This window comes from Pelophylax lessonae (genome assembly GCF_965119305.1).
Source record: "Pelophylax lessonae genome assembly, chromosome: 2".
NCBI lineage: Eukaryota > Metazoa > Chordata > Amphibia > Anura > Ranidae > Pelophylax > Pelophylax lessonae.
This window is the reverse complement of record NC_138769.1, coordinates 290,806,018-290,827,370: the sequence shown is the minus strand read 5'-3', so window position 1 is coordinate 290,827,370 and position 21,353 is coordinate 290,806,018. Positions and strand designations below refer to the sequence as shown.

The following is a 21,353-nucleotide window of genomic DNA, read 5'->3' as shown; positions in this document are numbered from 1 at the left end:
TTCCTCTTCCTGCTGCTGAGCTTCCGGCATTACAGGGGTTAACAGCATCGAGTCTCTGGGCTTAGCTGAACTTAAGAGCATCCGCTAAGGGACACGACACGACACCCCCCGCCCTCTTCTCCACTGAGAAATTTCTTTCATTGATTACACTGCCGATAACATGATCTGTGAAAAGGGGAAGAGTGTCAAGGTCTTACCTAGCCTTCCTGTTGGCAGCCATCTTGGACATGTGCAGACTGCTGTCTCTTACAAACTCTGTTTGCATCATCACTTGTCTGCTGCCTGGGTGTCGCTCAGTGATGATGTTGCACACCTGACTATATATATCACCTGATGGCTTTCAGACTTTGCCCTTGCGTTTGTGCTCCAAGGTGCATCACTGCTAGCAGTCCTCTGGACTCTGTGGTTTCTCCGTGCATGACTTGGCTTGGCTAACGACCTTCCTGTCTCTGGATTCCAGACGACCCCGACCCCATTGGCAGATGACCCCGCATCAGACGACCACCCAGTTTCAGCAGACTACCCGCTTCTGGACTCTATCTTGGCTTGGATGACTACCTGTTCCTGGACTCGATCTCGGCTTGGATGACTACCCGCTTCCGAACTTGACCCCAGATGTTCTTGATTTGGCTCTTCCGTATATCTTTCGGCCGCGTATAACCTTGTAACAATCAAGGAGGGCAATGAGTGGAAGACCACATTTAATACCAGAACCGGTCATTACGAATATTTAGTAATGCCCTTTGACTTGTGCAATGCACCCGCTGTCTTCCAGGAGTTCCTCAATGATGTCTTTCGTGTTATGTTGCAGAAATGCATGGTGGTCTATTTGGACGACATCTTGATTTACTCGGACTCCATTGAATCACAATACCTGGATTTCAGACGGGTGCTGCAACGGTAACGCGAGAATGGGCTTTTCTGTAAGCTTGAGAAATGTGAATTCCACCTGTCTCAGGTTGCCTTCTTGGGCTACATCATTTCTGCTGAGGGGTTCTCTATGAAATCTTCCCAAAATGTTTTTATAAAAGCAGCTAAACACAGGACCTATAGAAATCCAACAGAAATATATCAAAAAAAGTGTAGCGCTTATAAAGGTTATCACATTGATTCATGGACACATGTGTAGTGACATAGAAATAGAAAATAAATATATAAAAAAAAAAAAGTCCATCAGAGACGTGAGTCCCAGAATGGATAATTGATGAAGAGCTGTAGTCCAAAGGCAGAATCCCAATAGGTGGTGAGGCAGGAGGAAAACACCCGTGACAGGTACTAAAAGATGGCTGCTTACCAAAATAAATGGGCCTCCAACTTAATGGACAGGCCACAATAGGCTCGGTAGAAAGCTCAGCTCAAACTCTTGCCTCCACAAACACAGGGATATAGGCATAGATCCATGCACCCGTTAACAACCTTGGCTCCACAGTGCAGAAGATTAAACAATATATTCAAATAGGGCTCCAATCATGTGTGATGCCATACACGTGGAAGAGAAAAATTGAGGGAGACCATAGCGTAATCCAGTATTGAATAACAAAAAGCATTCATTAGGTCACACTTACATTTTTGTAGAAAAAGACATGCAGACAGTAAAAACCGCGGCGTCCCGCGGAGAGGTAAAAAGCCGGCGTTTAGAGGGGCATGATCAGCGTGGTGTCCGGTACAGCCCGACCGGATTCGTCAGATGTGACGTCGTCCGGGGGGACCTTTACCCTTTAGCCAAGAGGAGCAGCGATCCCCACAATTGGACGCCTGCTGCTATCCAAGCTTTCGAGGCCCTCAAGTCTGCTTTAGCTTCGGCTTCCATTCGTTCTCATCCCAATCCTGGTTTGCCCTTTGTCCTAGAGGTAGATGCGTCTGAGATGGGAGTAGGCGCCCTCCTGTCTCAGGGTCGGACACCTGATGGATCCTTACTTCCTTGTGGGTTCTACTCCAGGAAGCTGTCTCCAGCTGAATGCAAATACGAGATTGGAGACAGAGAGCTCTTGGCCATTATCCTGGCTCTCAAGGAGTGGAGACACTTGCTCGAAGGTTCTGTGGTTCCAGTTCTCATTCTCACGATCATAAGAATCTGACATATCTCTAGGAGGCCAAGAGGCTCACAGCCCGTCAGGCCAGATGGGCCTTATTCTTGTCTCATTTTAACTATGTGGTCTCCTATTTGCCCGGCTCCAAGAATGTTAAAGCTGATGCCTTGTCTCGCCAGTATTATGAGTTGTCCAGGGAGGACTCCGTGCCGACACTGGTCATACCTTCAGATCATATCCTGGCTGCCATCCGCACCAAATTAACCTCTCCTCTTGGGGAACAGATCTTGACTGCTCTACCTGTTGCTCCCACTGAGAGACCTGCTGGCAAATGTTTTGTACCTGAGGAGTTCCACATCAGACTGTTGCGCACGTACCACAATTCCAAGACTGCTGGTCATCCTGGTAAGAACCAGATGTCCTGGGCTATTTCCCGTCAGTTCTGGTGGCCATCTCTCCGCACTGATGTTGCTGAGTACGTTGCTGCTTGTTTTGGTCTGTGCCCTGAACAAATCTCTGCAGCACCTTCCCTTGGGCCTACTGCATCCCATTCCCAATTGGGAGCATCCCTGGTCTCACCTGGCCATGGATTTTATTCTGGAACTTCCCGCATCTAGATGTTACACGGTTATCCTCATGGTTGTCGACAGGTTTTCCAAAATGTGCCACGGTGTTCCTTTAAGCGGCTGCCTACCTCTCAGGAGCTCGCCTCGGTGTTTGCCAGGGAGTTTTTTTAATTACACGGGTTGCCTAAGGAGATTGTATCGGACTGTGGGAGTCAGTTTGTCTCTAGGTTCTGGCGTGCCTTTTGTTCTCAGGGTATTCGACTCTCCTTCGCCTACTATCCCCAGTCCAATGGCGCCGCTGAACTTTCTAACCAAGCTCTGGAGCAATTTCTCCGCTGCTATATCTTTGACCATCAGGACAATTGGGTTGATCTGCTACCCTGGGCAGAGTTTGCCAGGAACTCTGCCGTCAACTCGTCCTCTGGAAAGTCTCCATTCATGGCCAATTATGGGTTCCAACCAGTTGTGTTGCCCGAGTCGTTCTCGCCACAGGACATTCCAGCTGTGGAGGATCACCTTCATGCCTTCCATTCATCTTGGGTGCAGATTCAAGAGTCTTTATGGGTCTCTGCACAACGTCAGAAGCTTCAGGCAGACCGGAGACGTTTATCTGCTTCTTCGTACCAGGTCCGGGAGAGGTTCATACCAGGTCCGGGTTGTAGGCCTGTAATCTCAACCTCAAGATGCCCACTCCAAAACTGGCACCTTGTTTTTGTTGGCCCTTTTCGCATCCTCCGTAAAGTGATCCCGGTGGCCTATGCCCTTGATCTTCCTCCTGGCGTGCGTATCTCCAGTGTCTTTCACATGTCACTTTTGAAGTGACTGCTTTGCAATCGCTATACTTCACTTCCTCGCCCTCGTCCCATTCCTGTGGGCAATCATGAGTATGAGGTTAGCAACATCTTGGATTCTCGTCTGTTCCGAGGTCAGGTTCAATACCTGGTTCACTGGAAAGGTTATGGTCCTGAGGAGCGCTCCTGGGTTCCCTCCACTGATGTTCATGCTCCCACCCTTCTCCACACTTTCAATGCTCGCTTTCCTCAGAAACCGTTTTTGCTCCGCGGAGGAGGGGCCGTTGAGGTGAGGGTACTCTCAAGGTCTTACCTTGCCTTCCTGTTGGCAGCCATCTTGGACATGTGCAGACTGCTGTCTCTTATAAACTCTGTTTGCATCATCACTTGTCTGCTGCCTAGGCGTTGCTCAGTGACTATATATATAACCTAATGGCTTTCAGACCTTGCCCTTGCATTTGTGCTCCAAGGTGCATCACTGCCAACAATCTTCTGGTCTCTGTGATTTCTCCGTGCATGACTTGGCTTGGCTGAGGACCTTCCTGGCTCTGGATTCCGCATCGGCAGATGACCCTGCATCAGACGATGACCCAGCTTCGGCAGGCTACCTGCTTCTGGACTATCTCGGCTTGGATGACTACCACCTGTTCCTGGACTCAATCCCGGCTTGGATGACTACCCGCTTCCAAACTTGATCCCAAACTGCAACTGCAACTGTATCTATCTAAGGGATTTATCTACAGTGGGTACGGAAAGTATTCAGACCCCCTTACATTTTTCACTCTTTGTTATATTGCAGCCATTTGCTAAAATCATTTAAGTTCATTCTTCTTACTCATGAATGTACACACAGCTCCCCATATTGACGGAAAAACACAGAATTGTTGACATTGATGCAGATTTATTAAAAAAGAAAAACTGAAATATCACATGGTCCTAAGTATTCAGACCCTTTGCTGTGACACTCATATATTTAACTCAGGTGCTTTCCATTTCTTCTGATCATCCTTGAGATGGTTCTACACCTTCATTTGAGTCCAGCTGTGTTTGATTATACTGATTGGACTTGATTAGGAAAGCCACACACCTGTCTATATAAGACCTTCCAGATCACAATGCATGTCAGAGCAAATGAGAATCATGAGGTCAAAGGAACTGCCTGAAGAGCTCAGAGACAGAATTGTGGCAAGGCACAGATCTGGCCAAGGTTACAAAAAGATTTCTGCTGCACTTAAGGTTCCTAAGAGCACAGTGGCCTCCATAATCCTCAAATGGAAGACGTTTGGGACGACCAGAACCCTTCCTAGAGCTGGCCGTCCGGTCAAACTGAGCTATCGGGGGAGAAGAGCCTTGGTGAGAGAGGTAAAGAAGAACCCAAAGATCACTGTGGCTGAGCTCCAGAGATGCAGTCATGAGATGGGAGAAAGTTGTAGAAAGTCAACCATCACCGCAGCCCTCCACCAGTCGGGGCTTTATGGCAGAGTGGCCCGACGGAAGCCTCTCCTCAGTGTAAGACACATGAAAGCCCGCATGAAGTTTGCTAAAAAACACCTGAAGGACTCCAAGATGGTGAGAAATAGGATTCTCTGGTCTGATGAGACCAAAATAGAACTTTTTGGCCTTAATTCTAAGCGGTATGTGTGGCGAAAACCAGGCACTGCTCATCACCTGTCCAATACAGTCCCAACAGTGAAGCATGGTGGTGGCAGCATCATGCTGTGGGGGTGTTTTTCAGCTGCAGGGACAGGACGACTGGTTGCAATCGAGGGAAAGATGAATGCGGCCAAGTACAGGGATATCCTGGACAAAAACCTTCTCCAGAGTGCTCTGGACCTCAGACTGGGCCGAAGGTTTACCTTCCAACAAGACAATAACCCTAAGCACACAGCTAAAATAACGAAGGAGTGGCTTCACAACAACTCCGTGACTGTTCTTGAATGGCCCAGCCAGAGCCCTGACTTAAACCCAATTGAGCATCTCTGGAGAGACCTAAAAATGGCTGTCCACCAACGTTTACCATCCAACCTGACAGAACTGGAGAGGATCTGCAAGGAGGAATGGCAGAGGATCCCCAAATCCAGGTGTGAAAGACTTGTTGCATCTTTCCCAAAAAGACTCCTGGCTGTATTAGATCAAAAGGGGGCTTCTACTAAATACTGAGCAAAGGGTCTGAATACTTAGGACCATGTGATATTTCAGTTTTTCTTTTTTAATAAATCTGCAACAATGTCAACAATTCTGTGTTTTTCTGTCAGTATGGGGTGCTATGTGTACATTCATGAGGAAGAAGAATGAACTTAAATGATTTTAGCAAATGGCTGCAATATAACAAAGAGTGAAAAATTTAAGGGGGTCTGAATACTTTCCGTACCCACTGTATGTAATCACTACTAAACTTTGCCGGCATATTTTTCCATTCCACATGTCCATAACTTCAGAGCTCTGGAAGTAACGCACTCGCACGTAAGTATAGTGAATGGGTTACTTAACTTTGTTTTTAGCCTTTGCATCTTATATAAGATAGTCAAAAAGAGGATATATTTCCAGTCTATACACGTCAGCAAGAAACACTTAACAATATACCTTTACATACAGGAAATAGTTGTGTATATTACAACAGTAAAGCAAACATCTCAGAACAACAAAATACTATGTGGCCAACAAGCATTCCCATGACTTCAGAAACAATGGGAGGAAACTTACAGCAAGAATATCTCAGATACACAGAGAGAGACTTTCAATAAAACTAAACAAGTTTAAAGCATAACCCCAACCATTTAAATAAGCATGACTATAACATTTAAATAAAACATAATGCTATCAATGCAGCTGAGCCCAGACACCTGAAGCTGTTGACCCCCGCATCGCTATAAGCTTAGCAGCAGGAGAAGTTCAAGGCAGTCCAGCAGTGAAAATTTCTACAGAATCCAGCATCCTGCACATAGTGGGACATACTTCATTACCGATAGGTGGTGTAACCAAAGCTTAAGAGGAAATTTTTTAGCTTAAACTTGAGCTTTAAGATGGTTCCATACGAGGATTTAATTAATATATCTTTTTTTTTTCCTGACTGAAGAGGCATTTGCTAGCACACAGATGCCTCCCATGCCATCTTCTGGACAAACTACAAAGATATTGTCTCACTCATTACCAGCTAATTCAGGTAAGCTACAAAAAGATACAGTATACCGGATGTAGGCTGCAATAATAAAAGTGCGAGATTGAACTAATTGCTCCATTTTAATAGAAAGAAAATCTCTCAGTCCAGCTGATGGAATAACCCAGTCCAGTGATCTGAACACCTATCCTTCGATTTTCCACCAATCCAGTACTCGGAATAACAGCTATACTACACAACAGCCTTCACAGTAAGTGAAAATAACTCTTTTGATTATACTTTTTATACTTGCTGTGTATTCTTCATTTTCTCCATTATATTTAATGTTACAGTTTTTTTCGCATTTCTCGTTTTTACTGTCTTTCTTACCACTCCCCTGACTTAAAGGTTAAACCATACACAGAAATTTTGGACGCTCAAAACCCACAGGTTCACTTCAAGAGGCATTTTTTTAAATCTTTTCCACACATACAAACTTAAAAATTGTGCTTTTCACATCTTTCCAGGATGGATCACAGCAATTCTGATTGGTCACATGCTTCCACGTTACCATTTTAACTGAGAATTGCTCTGATCCATCTCAGAAGCCTAAGGAAAGGAGGGAAAGAACAGCAGGTCTTTCAAATCTCTGCACTGCCTGTGTGATATGCGATAGCTAAATACACATGGTAATAACTGTAGAGGGGACCGGGGGGGGGGGGGGTTGTAGGGTGTTAGTGCACCTTTTCATTTTTTGTGAAAAGGTGATCTTACTTTAAAAGAATTGTAAATGTTTGAATTTTTTAAAATAAAACTAACAAACATGTTATACTTAGCTGCTTCTGTGCAAGGATTTTGCACAGAGCAGCCCTGATCCTCCTCTTCTGGGGTGCCCTGTTGGTGCTCCTGGCTCCTCCTTCATTGGGTGCACCCACAGAAAGCTGCTTTCCATGGGGGCATCCGTGCGGGCGCGCTCCCGAGTCCCCCTGTTTCATCCATTGACACAGACAGCATGACTGAGCCCCGCCCCCCCATCACTAGATTTAATTGATAGTAGCAGGAGCCAATGGCTCCTGCTACTATCAATCTACCTAATAAGTACAGAGACAGCGACTGGAGCCACTGGGCCTGTGCGCATCGCTGGAACGAATGGGCTTAGGTAAGAAAAAGGGGAGCTCTGGGGGCAACTGCAGCACAGAAGGTTTTTTACCTTAATGCATAGAAGGCATTAAGGTAAAAAACCTTGAGACTTTACAATCCCTTCAAGATGTGGAAGCAGTGTATAGCAACAGGCTGCTCTACCCAATGGTAGGTAAGCTCTGCTCCAATCAGAAAAGAACTTGCATATGGGAGAGAGAGATATCCCGGCTGAAGATATGTACTGGCTGAGAGGCGAGAACTGATGGAGATCGTACCACCATGTATCATTTAGCCATGTTCCCCAAGGGCAAAAGATTAAGGCCTCTTTTAGACAGAGAAAAAGAAAGCTGTAAAAATTGAGGGTCGACCTGCGTTTTTTTTACTGCCCCATGACCGCTCACCTCCAAATGAACCTGGTGACTACTCTGGTGCTTACACACTACTGGGGCACAATGCAAAGCAGCTATAATTTTACCTTGCATGTCAAATTTGACAGGTGCTACTGCCAAATTGACCAACTGTAGTCAATAGGAGTGTACCACAGCCACAAGCCAAACACTTGCATGCACAATACTTCGATACAAAATTCCACTTCAGGCAATCCCCGGGTTACCAACATGATAGGTTTTGTAGGTTTGTTCTCAAGTTGAATTGTATGCAAGTTGGAACAGGTACATTTTTTATTAAGAGTAGCTCAAGACAAAAAAAATATTTTTTGATAGCATAGGGAAGGGTTAACACCCTCCTGAGGTTTGTTTTGTTGTCTGTGCCCCTGTTCAGAAAATTTCACCTCCCTTTCTGTCCCTATGACAATTGTATTTTTATAATTGTGGGTTGTTGTGGAAACAAGGATTGGTGATAAAGCTTCAGTGGGGACACCTTTTTCCCATGAGAACTCTTACAGGCGTGAACTTCCCTTCCTAGGGGGAGATTTCCTCTCTCTTCCTGCTGTCTCCCTCTGTAAGTATGAGTCCTATGCAGGCCCGGATTGGCTAATCGGGAGCATCGGGAGAATTCCCAGTGGGCTGGTCGGTTTTTTTGCCCGCGAGGGCCGTCGTCATGGCTTTGTCCCTGTGTTCTCTTGCTGGGCAAGCTGTCAGGTCACTGATAGCCGACGTTTCCAGCTGTGAAAACATGCTGAGGGATCTCCCTCTGGTTAGCAAGTCACTTCCTTGTGTACAGTGGAGAGGGGAGGGGCCTCTGACCCAAGCAGCTAACCAGCTTCTCTCTTCAGTGTACAAGCAAAGCAATTCACTTGTACACTGAAGTCGATTAGCTGCCGGTGTTCCGTGAGAATAACCTACCCCGTGAGAAATGCCTACCCTCGTCACTTCCATCTGAGCAGCGTAGCAGTGCGCATGCTCAAAGCCCCGGATACGTCATTGAACAGCTGAGGAGCTGACAAGTGCGCATGCTCGGATGGTATGGATTTATCACAGTAGTATGTGTAACGTTACATTTGCGGCGGTTACATTAAAACAGCTGGGCTGCAACATGAGTCATCTCCGCTCCTATCCCTGTCACTTCCCTGATCTCGGCTAGTAAATGTAAAAGCGGCGGCGGGTGTATGAAATCTAAATGACGGAGATGTCGGCTCCGTGATGCGCTTTTAAATTTATTAGCCGCGATCAGGGAAGTGACAGGGATAGGAGCGGAGATGACTCATGTTGCAGAGGAGCTGTTTTAATGTAAGCGCCGCAAGTGTAATGTTGCACACAGTACCGTGATAAATCCATACCCTCCGAGCATGTGCACTTGTCAGGCCCTCAGCTGTTCAATGACGTAGGTGCGGACGTAGGTGCACCGGAAGTGACGAGGGTATGAAATTTTCACGGGTAGATTTTTTTCACGGAACACCGGGTCAGAGGCCCCTCCCCTCTCCACTGTACACAAGGAAGTGATCTGCTAGCTGGAGGGAGATCCCACCTGGGCATCAGAGCTTGCAGCGATTTCCCCTCCCTCCTCCTTCTGGACCGTTGGGGATCTGTAGTAGGATAGGCAGCAGCACCGCTCTGCCCGTTCATGGCTCTGGTAGTGGAAGAACCCGCAGCATACCCAGTGCTGCACCCAGTCTAGTCACCTGAAGTAAAAAAAAACTTTGAATCTGCTGTCAAGTTTATAGTGCATGATTGTATGCAGGGGGGTTTGGGGGTACAGCCGGTAACAGATGTGCAGGGGGGGAGTGTTGGGGGGGTACAGAGGGGAACAGATGTGTACAAGGGGGTACAGAGGGGAACAGATGTGCAGGGGGGATTGAGGGTACAGAGGAGAACAGATTTGTGGGGGGGGTACAGAGGGGAACAGATGTGCGGGGGAGTTGAGAGTACAGAGGAGAACAGATTTGTTGGAGGGTACAGAGGGGAACAGATGTGCAGAAGGGGTTTGGGGGTACAGAGGGGAACAGATGTGGGGGGGCGGGCTTGGGGGTACAGAGGGGAACAGATGTGCAGAAGGGGTTTGGGGGTACAGAGGGGAACAGGTGTGCAGAAGGGGGTTTGGGGGTACAGAGGGAAACAGATGTGCAAAAGGGGGTTTGGGGGTACAGAGGGGAACATATGTGGGGGGTGGGCTTGGGGGTACATAGGGGAACAGATGTGCAGGGGGGGTTGGTGGTACAGAGGAGAACAGATTTGTGGGGGGGGGGGTATAGAGGGGAACAGATGTGCGGGTTGAGGGTACAGAGGAGAACAGATTTATGGGAGGGTACAGAGGGGAACGGATGTGCAGAAGGGGGTTTGGGGGAACAGATGTGCAGGGGGGTTGAGGGTACAGAGGAGAACAGATTTGTGGGAGGGTACAGAGGGGAACAGATGTAGGCTACTGTATTTGCACTGAATTGGAAATGATTATATTTTTTGAAAAATACAATGAATTACAAGGCTGTAGAGAACAGTGTGCCATTGCAAACTTATATTCTGAGGTTTTAAATATAGCCAGTCGTGAACTAAAGTGGGCCGGTCTAAGGCATGAAACTCCAGGAAAATGATTCCCACTCCGGCCCTGGTCATATGTAATTCGGATGTTTGTAAATCAGGGACTGCTTGTACTGCTAACAAAAAAAAAAAGCCACCGACATATAATTAGCCTAATAGAGAAAGGTGAGATAGTACCTACATTGCACAGAGAAGTACAATGATAGGGTACCTGTTATTGACTGTGAACAAAAATCTGAAAGAACCGTTAGATTTGCTGAAAGAAGAAACTGCTTCAGACAGTGAAAAAGTTTATATTTATTTTAAAAGTGGAGCTCCTTTACTTGAGCAATAAACAAGAGTGGGGCGCACCGACCTTGTGTATTACCACTAAAAAGGTTTATTAAAATCCAATGGCAACATACATTGAACTCACAAACAATAGGTGATAGCACGCATGTAAAAACAATGGAACCAATCATCTCTAAAGTAGCCAGGGCACTCCTGTGGTGATGGAGGACATGCTGGTGTCCGCATAAAACTAACTTGGCTGACACGCTTCGAGGGAGGACCCTCTTCCTCAGAGCCCAAAAGTGCTCTGAGGAAGAGGGTCCTCTCTCGAAATGCATCAGCCAAGTTAGTTTTATGAGGACACCAGCACGTCCTCCAGCACGTGGGGAGTGCCCTGGCTACTTTGGAGACGATTGGTTCCATTGTTTTTACATGCGTGCTATCACCTATTGTTTGTGAGTACAACGTATGTTACCATTGGATTTTGATAAACCTTTTAAGTGGTAATTAAAGGCGAGGTTGGTGTGCCCCACTCTTGTTGTTTATCTTTCAGTGTTTTTGGATACCCTTGGTCCTGAGAGGGCAGCAAGACTTTGAGTGGTGCCTATAAAGACCACACAAGATTATTCATCCTTTGTTACATACCACCCGAGCGCAGGAGAATTATCGTTCCTTTACTTGAGTACCTATCTAAAGTTAAAACTGATCAGTTAACCCCTTCAGGCTGCTCTGGGCAGCCATTTAAGTGGGCTTTAAAGCCTAGGTGATGCAGCATCTCTATGATTTGACCTTGTGATGGTTTCTAATCGCAGACCAATAACCAAAAGCTGTTGGTGACAGCTCTGTCAGTTTTCTGGAAGCGTGTAGTGAGTGCACAACCTCAGGATGCATATGTACAATCGCTGGGCTTTAAAATCTTCTAATGCCCCGTACACACGCGTCAAAAATTGGCAGGGAATTTTCGGCCAACGTCCGATCTGCCGATTTTCGGCTTGTTAGTATGATTACGACAACCAACTCCGACTTTTCGGCCGAAAAAAATCTGGTGTGCAGGCTATAAAATTTTTGTTGGCCGTCAACACAACGGCCGATTTTCGTGCAGTCAGTACAGATTTCGACAGGGAAAAATCTGATGAGCAAGTCTGGGCATGAGCAAGTCTGGGCATGCTCAGTGAAGAAAAAACACAAAGAAAACAAACCAACACATGACATCATTTCTGAAGTAGAATTTTGTTGGAAGAAAATTTGTGTGCAGTCTAGGCACATTCCAACCAACAAAACACAACTTGGACAAAAGTCGGATGATCGGTCGGCCAATAATCGTTGCGTGTGTACGAGGCTTAAGTATATGTGATCAGCTTTCACTGCAGTCACATGATTGGGAGCTCATCCTGCTGGCTCCCGATCAGAACCCATGACCAAAAACTGCCAATAACAGCTTTGTCAGTGTTCTGGCAGCATACCGTGAGCACACTCAGCAACCTCAGGCTCCCGTGGACACATATGTTTGGTGGTTGGATAATAAAATGCATTTTCCTTTCACCGAAAATATATTAAATGATTACCAAGAGGTTAAAATGGAAATGAGAGACCTAAAAGAGAAGATGCAGCAACTGTGGAGTCTGTGAAGAATGCAGTGGGGGTCAAAGGAATCTGGGGTGGAGTCAACTAGATCTGGCAACTTTTTTTGATAGAAACCGATAGCCCCCTAATGTGGCCATCTGAGGAGAATTCTGTGCTATGCTGTGGGTGGAAGTACTTTCTCTTGATAGTATACCCTATCCTTGGATGAGCTATTTATTAGAGCAATGGTAGAACTTTCTCCTGGTAATGTCCTTTTCTGGGATGAGTGGTATTAAAGCAGTGGTAGAGTTTTCTCCTGGCAAAGCCCTGTCCTGAAGTGAGTGGTATTGAAGCAGTGGTAGGACTTTCTCTTGGTAATGAATTGTCCTTTGATGAATGGTAGGACTTTCTTTTGGTACCACCCTGTCCTCAGATGAGCAGTGTTGGAGCAGTGGTAGGACATTCCCCTGGCAATGCCTTGTTCTGGCATGTGCAGTATAGAAGTGGTAGGAATTTCTTCCGGGATGAGCAGTGGTAGGACTTTCTCCGGGGATGAGCAGTATAGGGAGCAGTGGTAAAACGGTCTCCTAGTAATTGCTGTATCCTGGGATAAGCGGTATTAGAACAGAATTAGGCTCAGCTCCTGAAGAGGCCTGGGTGAATTTAGCATGGTGGAATTGGTAACAATTTTCTAGATTCAAGGTGAAGAGACTCAAGATGAAAGCAGTGGCAAATCTGCCTTTTAATGAGGTCCTTCCGGTCCATAATTTTAAAAGCATCCTGAAATGGGTGCACTGCTTAGAGTGTGAGCCTGAACTGCCATTTTCCCAGAGAAATGTGTAAAACTGTTTATTTTCTGAAAAATGAAATGTCCCTGTGTTTAGTCTACTTGCATATAGATATACAAAGCATCCTCTATTACTTAAATCCTGCTATCCTTCAACAAAAAAAACTGACTGTGTGCACAAATCGTAAAGTTTTATCAGAACACGGTGGGCAAAACTGGGGAGAAAAAACAGAAATGCATACAAATACATGAAATATACAATAAACAGTGTTAAAGACTAAACTCCTTTTTTGCACCATGCTACATCCTATTTAGGGTGTAAAACAAAGTTGCCAACATTTGAAAAAAATTTCCAGGGAGACTTTGCAGCACAGCTATCAATTACTTACCACACCCACTTCCCTGAAGCTCTGCCCACTCCGCTTAATTAACCTCCGCCCACATATCATCACAGATTATAGGGTCTACTCAATAAAGAGAGAATTACAGGAAATTGAAAAGGGAATTTTAAACTTAAGGCCAAAGTAGTAGAGTAAATTACCCAGGACAGGGTCCTATTTGCCGGGACTGTCCCGGGAAAAACGGGACAGTTGTCAGCTATGTGTAAAATGGTACAAATCCCCACCCCCCTGTGATAGAAGGGGGGTTTTATTGTTCTCTCCCCTGATGCTGTCACATTTAAACTCAATGCAGCTGTGCGAGCATCCGTCCACACAGCCTAATTATTCATTCACAGAGCTCTATAAGGGCTCTTTCACACTATCCGCTCCATCAGCGGACTCCGTTTATCTCAGTGGGGGATCGACCCACCGATCCCCTGCTGAGCAGGAGGATGACAGCTGTTCTCCGCGCTGTGTGCGGAGACACAGCTGTCAGTTCCCCATACATCTCTATGGGGGAACCGGATGGGAACGGACCGTCGCTATATATAGGGTTTCCATCCGTCCATATTTGACGGATCGGATCGGATGTCAGCGGACATGTCTCTGCTGACATCCGATGCCCCACAGGGATGCATGGGGGGACCATTCAGATCCGCCAAAAAAACTGACAGGCGGATCTGAACGGTCCGCCTGTGTGAAAGGGGCCTAAGTCCTGTCTGCTACTGCAGGCACTCAGTCCATTAAATCTTCCTCCAGCTCCCATACAGTGGTACAAGCTGATAGCTGGAGGAAAAGTTTGCAGGAGCCCAACATCACTCCCGCAAACCACAGATTACAGGTGTAATGTCTTGCAAGTTTGTATAAAAAAATATATATATATATAAATATAATAAAAGTGTATAAATGTACACCTTTTTTCCAGCAAAACTTGTGCTCTTTTTTTTTTTTTTTAACAAAGGTGAACCTAGCCTTTAAGTTGCTAGCAAGTATAGCAGTTACTGGCTATTGGTAAAAGTCCAAATCTTACCACTAATGCTGCCTGGAGGGGAACATATATTCAGTCCTCCATCAACCACATGCCAATAATGGAGGCTGGCCTCTTTTTCCTGGGAGTGAAGAATTATGGGTTGTACATAGACTTAGAAGGGTCAAAATACTACTGAATAAGTTTATCCACTTATAAAATATAGTGCCACCAGATGGAGCCCAAGACACCTTAGCAGCATACAGCCAGTTTCACACAAGCTTCAGCTTGTATAAGAGCAGTGTGAATAGGAAGCTTTAATGAAATCTACAACAGGCTTTTGTATGCCTCGGTTCACACTAGGGCGACCAGATCGCCTCACAGGTCGCCGCAGGTCGCCTCCCATAGGGAAGCTGCGGACCCTTTCTAATAGGAGCGACACAAGTCGCTCCGACCTAGAAAAAGGGTCCAGAGCTTCTTTGGGGCGACCAGGAGGCGACCGCCATAGACTTCAATGTTATGAAGTCCGTGGCGGCCGCTCCGAGGTCGCGGCGCGCTGCTCACACCGCGATCTCGGAGGTCGCCCCGGGAAGTAGCGTCGCGATAGTGTGAACCGGCGCTAAAACTTCCAGCAAGCTTGAGTAGCTTTCTTTAAGCCTTCAGGCCTGGTTTTTGTTGATTCACTTCATAGCAATTGCACAGCATCCATGCTGCTGCGGGTGTCAATGTAAAGTAACAACACCCCAAAACAGATCACAAAATGCAGTGCAATTGCCAGAATCGCATGGCATGGATTTGAACACCCAAGCCATGCGATTCAGGTGAGGAAAAAATGGGTCCTGCAGCATTTTGGTGCACATGTGATTTGAGCTATACAAAATGTATGGCTCAAATCCCACGGCACAGAAATCACATGTGATGTGCACAGGAATGCGATTCCTGTATAAATCACATGCGGTGTTCCACACGGACCAGTATGAACCTAGACTAAAAGCTCCTTGAGTTAAGCCTAGTACACACGCAGCGAATTTCCGCCGACCGGTCGTCCATCTTTTGTCCAGAGTGATGTTTTGTTGGTTGGAATGTGCCTATACTGCCCACGAATTTTCCCGCACAACAAAATTCTACTTCAGAAGTGATGTCATGTGTTGGCTTGCTTTCTTTGTGTTCTTTCTTATCTGAGCATGCCCAGTCTTGCTCATAAGGTTTTTCCCTGTCGAAATCTGTACTGACTGCACAAAAATCGGACGTGTTTTAACGGAGGACAAAAATTTTATAGCCTGCACACCAGGATTTTTTTCGGCCGAAAAGTCGGAGTTGGTTGTCAGAAGCATCATACTAACAAGCCGAAAATCGGCAGATGGGTCGTCGGACGAAAATTCCCGGCCAAATTTCGACTCGTGTGTACGGGGCTTTACTCTTTGGAAATCCTATATACAGATCTTAAAGAGGAAGTAAACCCTCCTCTGCAACTTGTACCTATAGGTAAGCCTATGATAAGGCTTACCTATAGGTACTGTAAATATCTCCTAAACATGCACCGTTTTAGCACAGAAGAGGGACCTGAGAAAAGGAGGATTCTGGCCTCTCTGTGCAAAACCAACTGCATAGACCAAGTAAGTATAACATGTTTGTTTTTTTAGTTTTTAAGGCCTCATGCACACAGGGTGTCCTTTGCAACTGCTTTTAGGAGCGTCAGATGTTTTTTTTTTTTGCAGCTTAAAAACGCCCCTCCATGTTATTTTATGGTCTCATGCACACACACACACACACGTTTTGAAGCTGTAAGTGTTTTCCAGCTGCAAAAAAAACCCAGGGCCAGTGCGTTCTGAGAACACAGCTGTAAAAACGTCTGACGCTGCTAAATATAATAATTATCCATAAATATTGGGACATCATCACAATTCTAATCTTTTTGGCTCCATACACCACCAGAATGGATTTGAAATGAAACAAACAAGATGTGCTTTAACTGCAGACTTTCAGATTTCATTTGAGGGTATTTACATCCAAATCAAGTGAACGGTGTAGGAATTACAACAGTTTGTATATGTGCCTCCCACTTTTTAAGGGACCAAAAGTAATGGGACAGAGTAACAATCATAAATCAAACTTTCACTTTTTAATACTTGGTTGCAAATCCTTTGCAGTCAATTACAGCCTGAAGCCCCACAGCTTATATATATCACCCTCACTTCTGTCCTCACCTTATTACTGCACTCACCATCTCCTGCTACTTCTAAATCCACACACACACACACAAATCCTCCAGGACACTGGGGCATGCCCCTTCATATAAATCACACTCTCATATTACCACCCCCACCTTTCTGCTTCTCCTAACCTCTGGAGACATACCCCCAAACCCTGGGCCTCCATCATTTACCCGTGCTCAACACACCACTTACCCTGCACCCTCTGGCTGCAGCCGCAGTCAGCACAATCTAGTTCCCATCTCTCTTCTTCCCAAGACCAGACTCCCTTTCTCTTGCGCCCTTTGGAACGCCCGCTCTGTCTGTAATAAACTCACCTCTCTCCATGACCTTTTCATCGCTAACTCATTTAATCTACTCGCCATCACCGAAACCTGGCTTCACAAATCCAACATTGCGTCTTCTGCTGCTCTATCGCAAATTGGTGGTCTTCTATGGATTCACTCCCGAGACCCAATGGACGCAAGGGAGGGGGTGTCGGGATCCTTCTAGCCCCACATAGCACCTTTCAGGTACTTCACCTCCCTCTCTGTCACTCTCCTCATTTGAGGTACACTGCATTTGTCTTTTCTCCCCTGTTTCTCTAAGGATAGCTGATCTACCGCCCCCCTGGACCAGTATCGACCTTTCTTGATGACTTCTCTGCCTGGCTACCCTACTTTCTCTCTTCCGAAATCCCCACAATCATTCTTGGTGACTTCAACATCCCTATTAATACTAACACTCCTACCACTTCCAAACTTCTCAGTCTAACCTCCTCCTTTGACCTGAAGCAATGGATACATGCTTCTACTCACTCTGAAGGCAATATCCTTGACCTTGTTTTCTCCCACCTATGCATTCCGCACAACCTTTCAAACAATCATTTCCCTCTCTCTGATCACTACCTTATTAGTTTCACTCTCTCCCTCTCCTCCACCTCCTCTCCCTCCAGCTACCTTACAGTTACCCGCAGAAACCGACACCATCTGCCCTCCAAAAATACAATTCCAGTCTCCACACTGCAAAACAGACCTATTTTATCACTCTCATTAACAGCTTGTCATCACGCCCCGGCAACTCTCCGCTACCTTTAATTCTCTACTCCGTCCTCCACTACCCCCTCCCACCGACTCACTCACTGCCCAGGAGATTGCCTACCACTTCAAACAGAAGATTGATACAATTCGTAAGGAGATCATTGCTGTTCAGATACCTTCCATGCCTTATGCTTCATGCCCACAGGTGCGATCATTACTTCCCTCATTCAACCCCGCCACTATAGATGAGGTTGCTAAACTACTTGCTAACGTCCACTTAACGACCTGCCCTCTGGATCCTGTTCCCTCGCAAATGCTACGTTCACCTTCTGGCCCTATTCTACTCTCTCTAACCCACATCTTCAATCTTTCCCTCTCTTCTGGCATCTTCCCCAACTCTTTAAAACATGCACTAGTCAGCCCCATACTTAAAAAGCCCTCACTGGACCCAACCGATCTTAACAACCTATGTCCTTTTTCCTTGCTCCCCTTTTCATCCAAACTCCTCGAAAGTCTAGTCTACAACCGACTGTGCAACCACCTTGCCGAGAATAGCCTCCTTGATCCCCTTCAGTCTGGATTTCGGCCTCAACACTCCACTGAAACTGCTCTCCTAAAACTGACAAACGATCTACTAACGGCCAAAACCAATGGACACTATTCTGTACTCCTACTTCTGGACCTTTCTGCTGCCTTTGATACGGTTGACTATCCCCTCCTCCTCAAAAAACTCCATGCCTTTGGTCTCCGTGACTGTACTCTTCACTGGTTATCTTCTTACTTATCCAACCGCACCTTTAGCGTTATGTACAATTCTACGTCATCCTCTCCTCTTCCCTTCTCTGTTGGGGTCCCCCAAGGCTCTGTTTTCGGACCCCTCCTATTTTCAATCTACACCTCCTCTCTGGGTCAGTTGATAGTCTCCCACAGCTTCCAATACCATCTCTACACTGATGATACCCCAATCTATTTATCCACTCCTCAGCTCTCTCCCTCAGTCTCCTCACGTATGACTAATTTACTATCAGATATGTCGGTCTGGATGTCTCACCACTTCCTCAAACTCAATCCATCCAAAACCGAGCTTATAATTTTTCCTCCACCACGTGCCCCTTCCCCAGATTTCACTGTCAATATCAATGGCATTACTATCAGCCTATCCCCGCATGCCAAGGTCTTAGGCGTTGTCCTGGACTCTGAACTCTCCTTCAAACCCCACATCCAATCGCTGTCCAAATCTTGCCGCCTCAGCCTCCGCAACATCTCCAAAATACGCCCCTTTCTAACCAAAGACACAACAAAAGCTCTTAGTTCACTCCCTGGTTAACTCGTGCCTCGACTACTGCAATTCCCTTCTGATTGGCATACCTGTACACAGGCTATACCCGCTTCAATCCTTTATGAATGCTGCCGCCAGACTCCTCCACCTTACCAATCGCTCAGTGTCCGCTGCTCCTCTCTGTCAAGCCCTCTACTGGCTTTCGCTCACCCAATGAATTCAATTCAAAATACTTACAACATCTTACAAAGCAATCCACAGCTTAGCCCCTAGCTACATCACTAGCCTAGTCTCAAAATACCAACCTAATTGCTCTCTTCGTTCCTCTCAAAACCTCCTGCTCTCTAGCTCCCTCGTCACCTCCTCCCATGCTCGCCTCCAGGACTTTTCCAGAGCCTCTCCAATCCTGTGGAACTCCTTACCCTTATCTGTCCGATTATCTCCTACTCTATTAGCTTTTAGGCGATCTCTGAAAACCCTCCTTTTCAGAGAAGCCTATCCTACCCACACCTAACAAATATACCTCCATTTTCTCCATCAGCCCATCCCCCACGGTTATTGTCTTTTGTTTCACTTGACCCTCCTTTCTAGATTGTAAGCTCTAACGAGCAGGGCCCTCTAGTTCCTCCGGTTTTGAAGTGTATTGTAACTGTATTGTCTTCCCTCACATTGTAAAGCGCTGCGCAAACTGTTGGCGCTATATAAATCCTGTATAATAATAACAATAATAAACATACCTCCTGGAGAGTGTTCTTGATCTGGCCAACTGTTGTGAAGGGTGATTTCTTCACCAGGGAAAGAAATCTTTGGTCATCCACCACAGTTGTTTTCCGTGGTCTTCCGGGTTTTTTGGTGTTGCTGAGCTTACCGGTGCGTTCTTTCTTTTTAAGGATGTTCCAAACAGTTGATTTGGCCACACCTAATGTTTTTGCTATCTCTCTGATGGGTTTGTTTTGTTTTTTCAGCCTAATGATGGCTTGCTTCACTGATAGAACAGCTCTTTGGATCTCATATTGAGAGTTGACAGCAACAGATTCCAAATGCAAATAGCACACTTAAAAGGAACTCTGGACCTTTTATCTGTTCTTTGTAAATGGGATAATGAGGGAATAGCACACACCTGGCCAAAGAACAGCTGAGCAGCCAATTACATAGTTACATAGTCCCATTACTTTCGGTCCCTTAAAAAGTGGGAGGCACATATACAAACTGTTGTAATTTCTACACCTTTCACCTGATTTGGATGTAAATACCCTCGAATTAAAGCTGAAAGTCTGCAGTTAAAGCACAATGTGTTTTTTTCATTTCAAATCCATTGTGGTGGTGTATAGAGCCAAAAAGATTAGAATTGTGTCGATGTCCCAATATTTATGGACCTGACTGTACATCGTTAGGCCGCGTCATACGTTTTTTTATGTGAAAATCAATGGTTCCCTATGAGAGCCCATTGATTTGAATGGAAGTCGCATCCAAGTTGGATTATGATGATCCAAATTGTGGTGCAACTTGCACTCTGAGAATCTTGATGGGGCACTCCACGCCAAAATGGAAAAAGAACGGCGTGGGGGTTCCCCCCAGGTTCCATACCAGGCCTTTTAGGTCTGGTATGGATTTTGAGGGGAAGCCCATGCAAAAAAATGGCGTGGGGGTCCCCCAAAAATCAATACCAGCCCCTTATCTAAGCATGCAGCCCGGCAGGTCAGGAAAGGGGACGGGATGAGCAAGCGGCCCCATCCCCTCCTGCACCAAACCAGGCCACATGCCCTAAAAATAACTCAACACACAGCTATTAATGTCTACACTGCTGGCAACAAAAGTGAGTACGTCCCTAAATTAAAATGTCCAAATTGGACCCAAAGTGTCAATCTTTTGTGTGGCCACCATTATTTTCCAGCACTGTCCTGACCCCTTGGGCATGGAGTTCACCAGAGCTTGACAGGTTGCCACTGGAGTCCTCTTCCACTTCTCCATGACGACATCACGAAGCTGGTGGATGTTAGAGACCTTGCGCTCCTCCACCCTCTGTTTGAGGATGCCCCACAGATGCTCAATAGGGTTTAGGTCTGGAGACATGCTTGGCCAGTCCATCACAGTAAACGAAAAGAGGTTGACCGCACTCCAGTGGATGAAGATAAAATGATCCTTCATTAAGATTGTATATCCAACAAGACAAGACAATCGAGCCACAAACAGTTGACGCGTTTCACGGTTCAAGATCGCTTAATCATAACTGGCAATACACACTTGCATCAGATGTTAAAATAGTAACGGTAGCATATGTTCCCAATATGGGAGTAATTAATGATGTTAACTATTAA

At 46.0% G+C, this 21,353-nt stretch overlaps 1 protein-coding gene across 1 annotated transcript in view; it reads left to right on the top strand.

Annotated features, from left to right (window-relative positions):
* LOC309547062 (uncharacterized protein) overlaps positions 1-21,353 on the top strand; it is a gene marked incomplete at its 3' end in the record, with an annotated part of 75,496 nt that overhangs the window by 18,939 nt on the left and 35,204 nt on the right. Inside the window, exons 4-5 of the mRNA XM_082246847.1 lie at positions 6,464-6,550; positions 6,635-6,755. Of these exons, the coding sequence (XP_082102973.1) occupies positions 6,464-6,550; positions 6,635-6,755 (208 nt within the window). The remainder of the gene's footprint in view (positions 1-6,463; positions 6,551-6,634; positions 6,756-21,353) is intronic.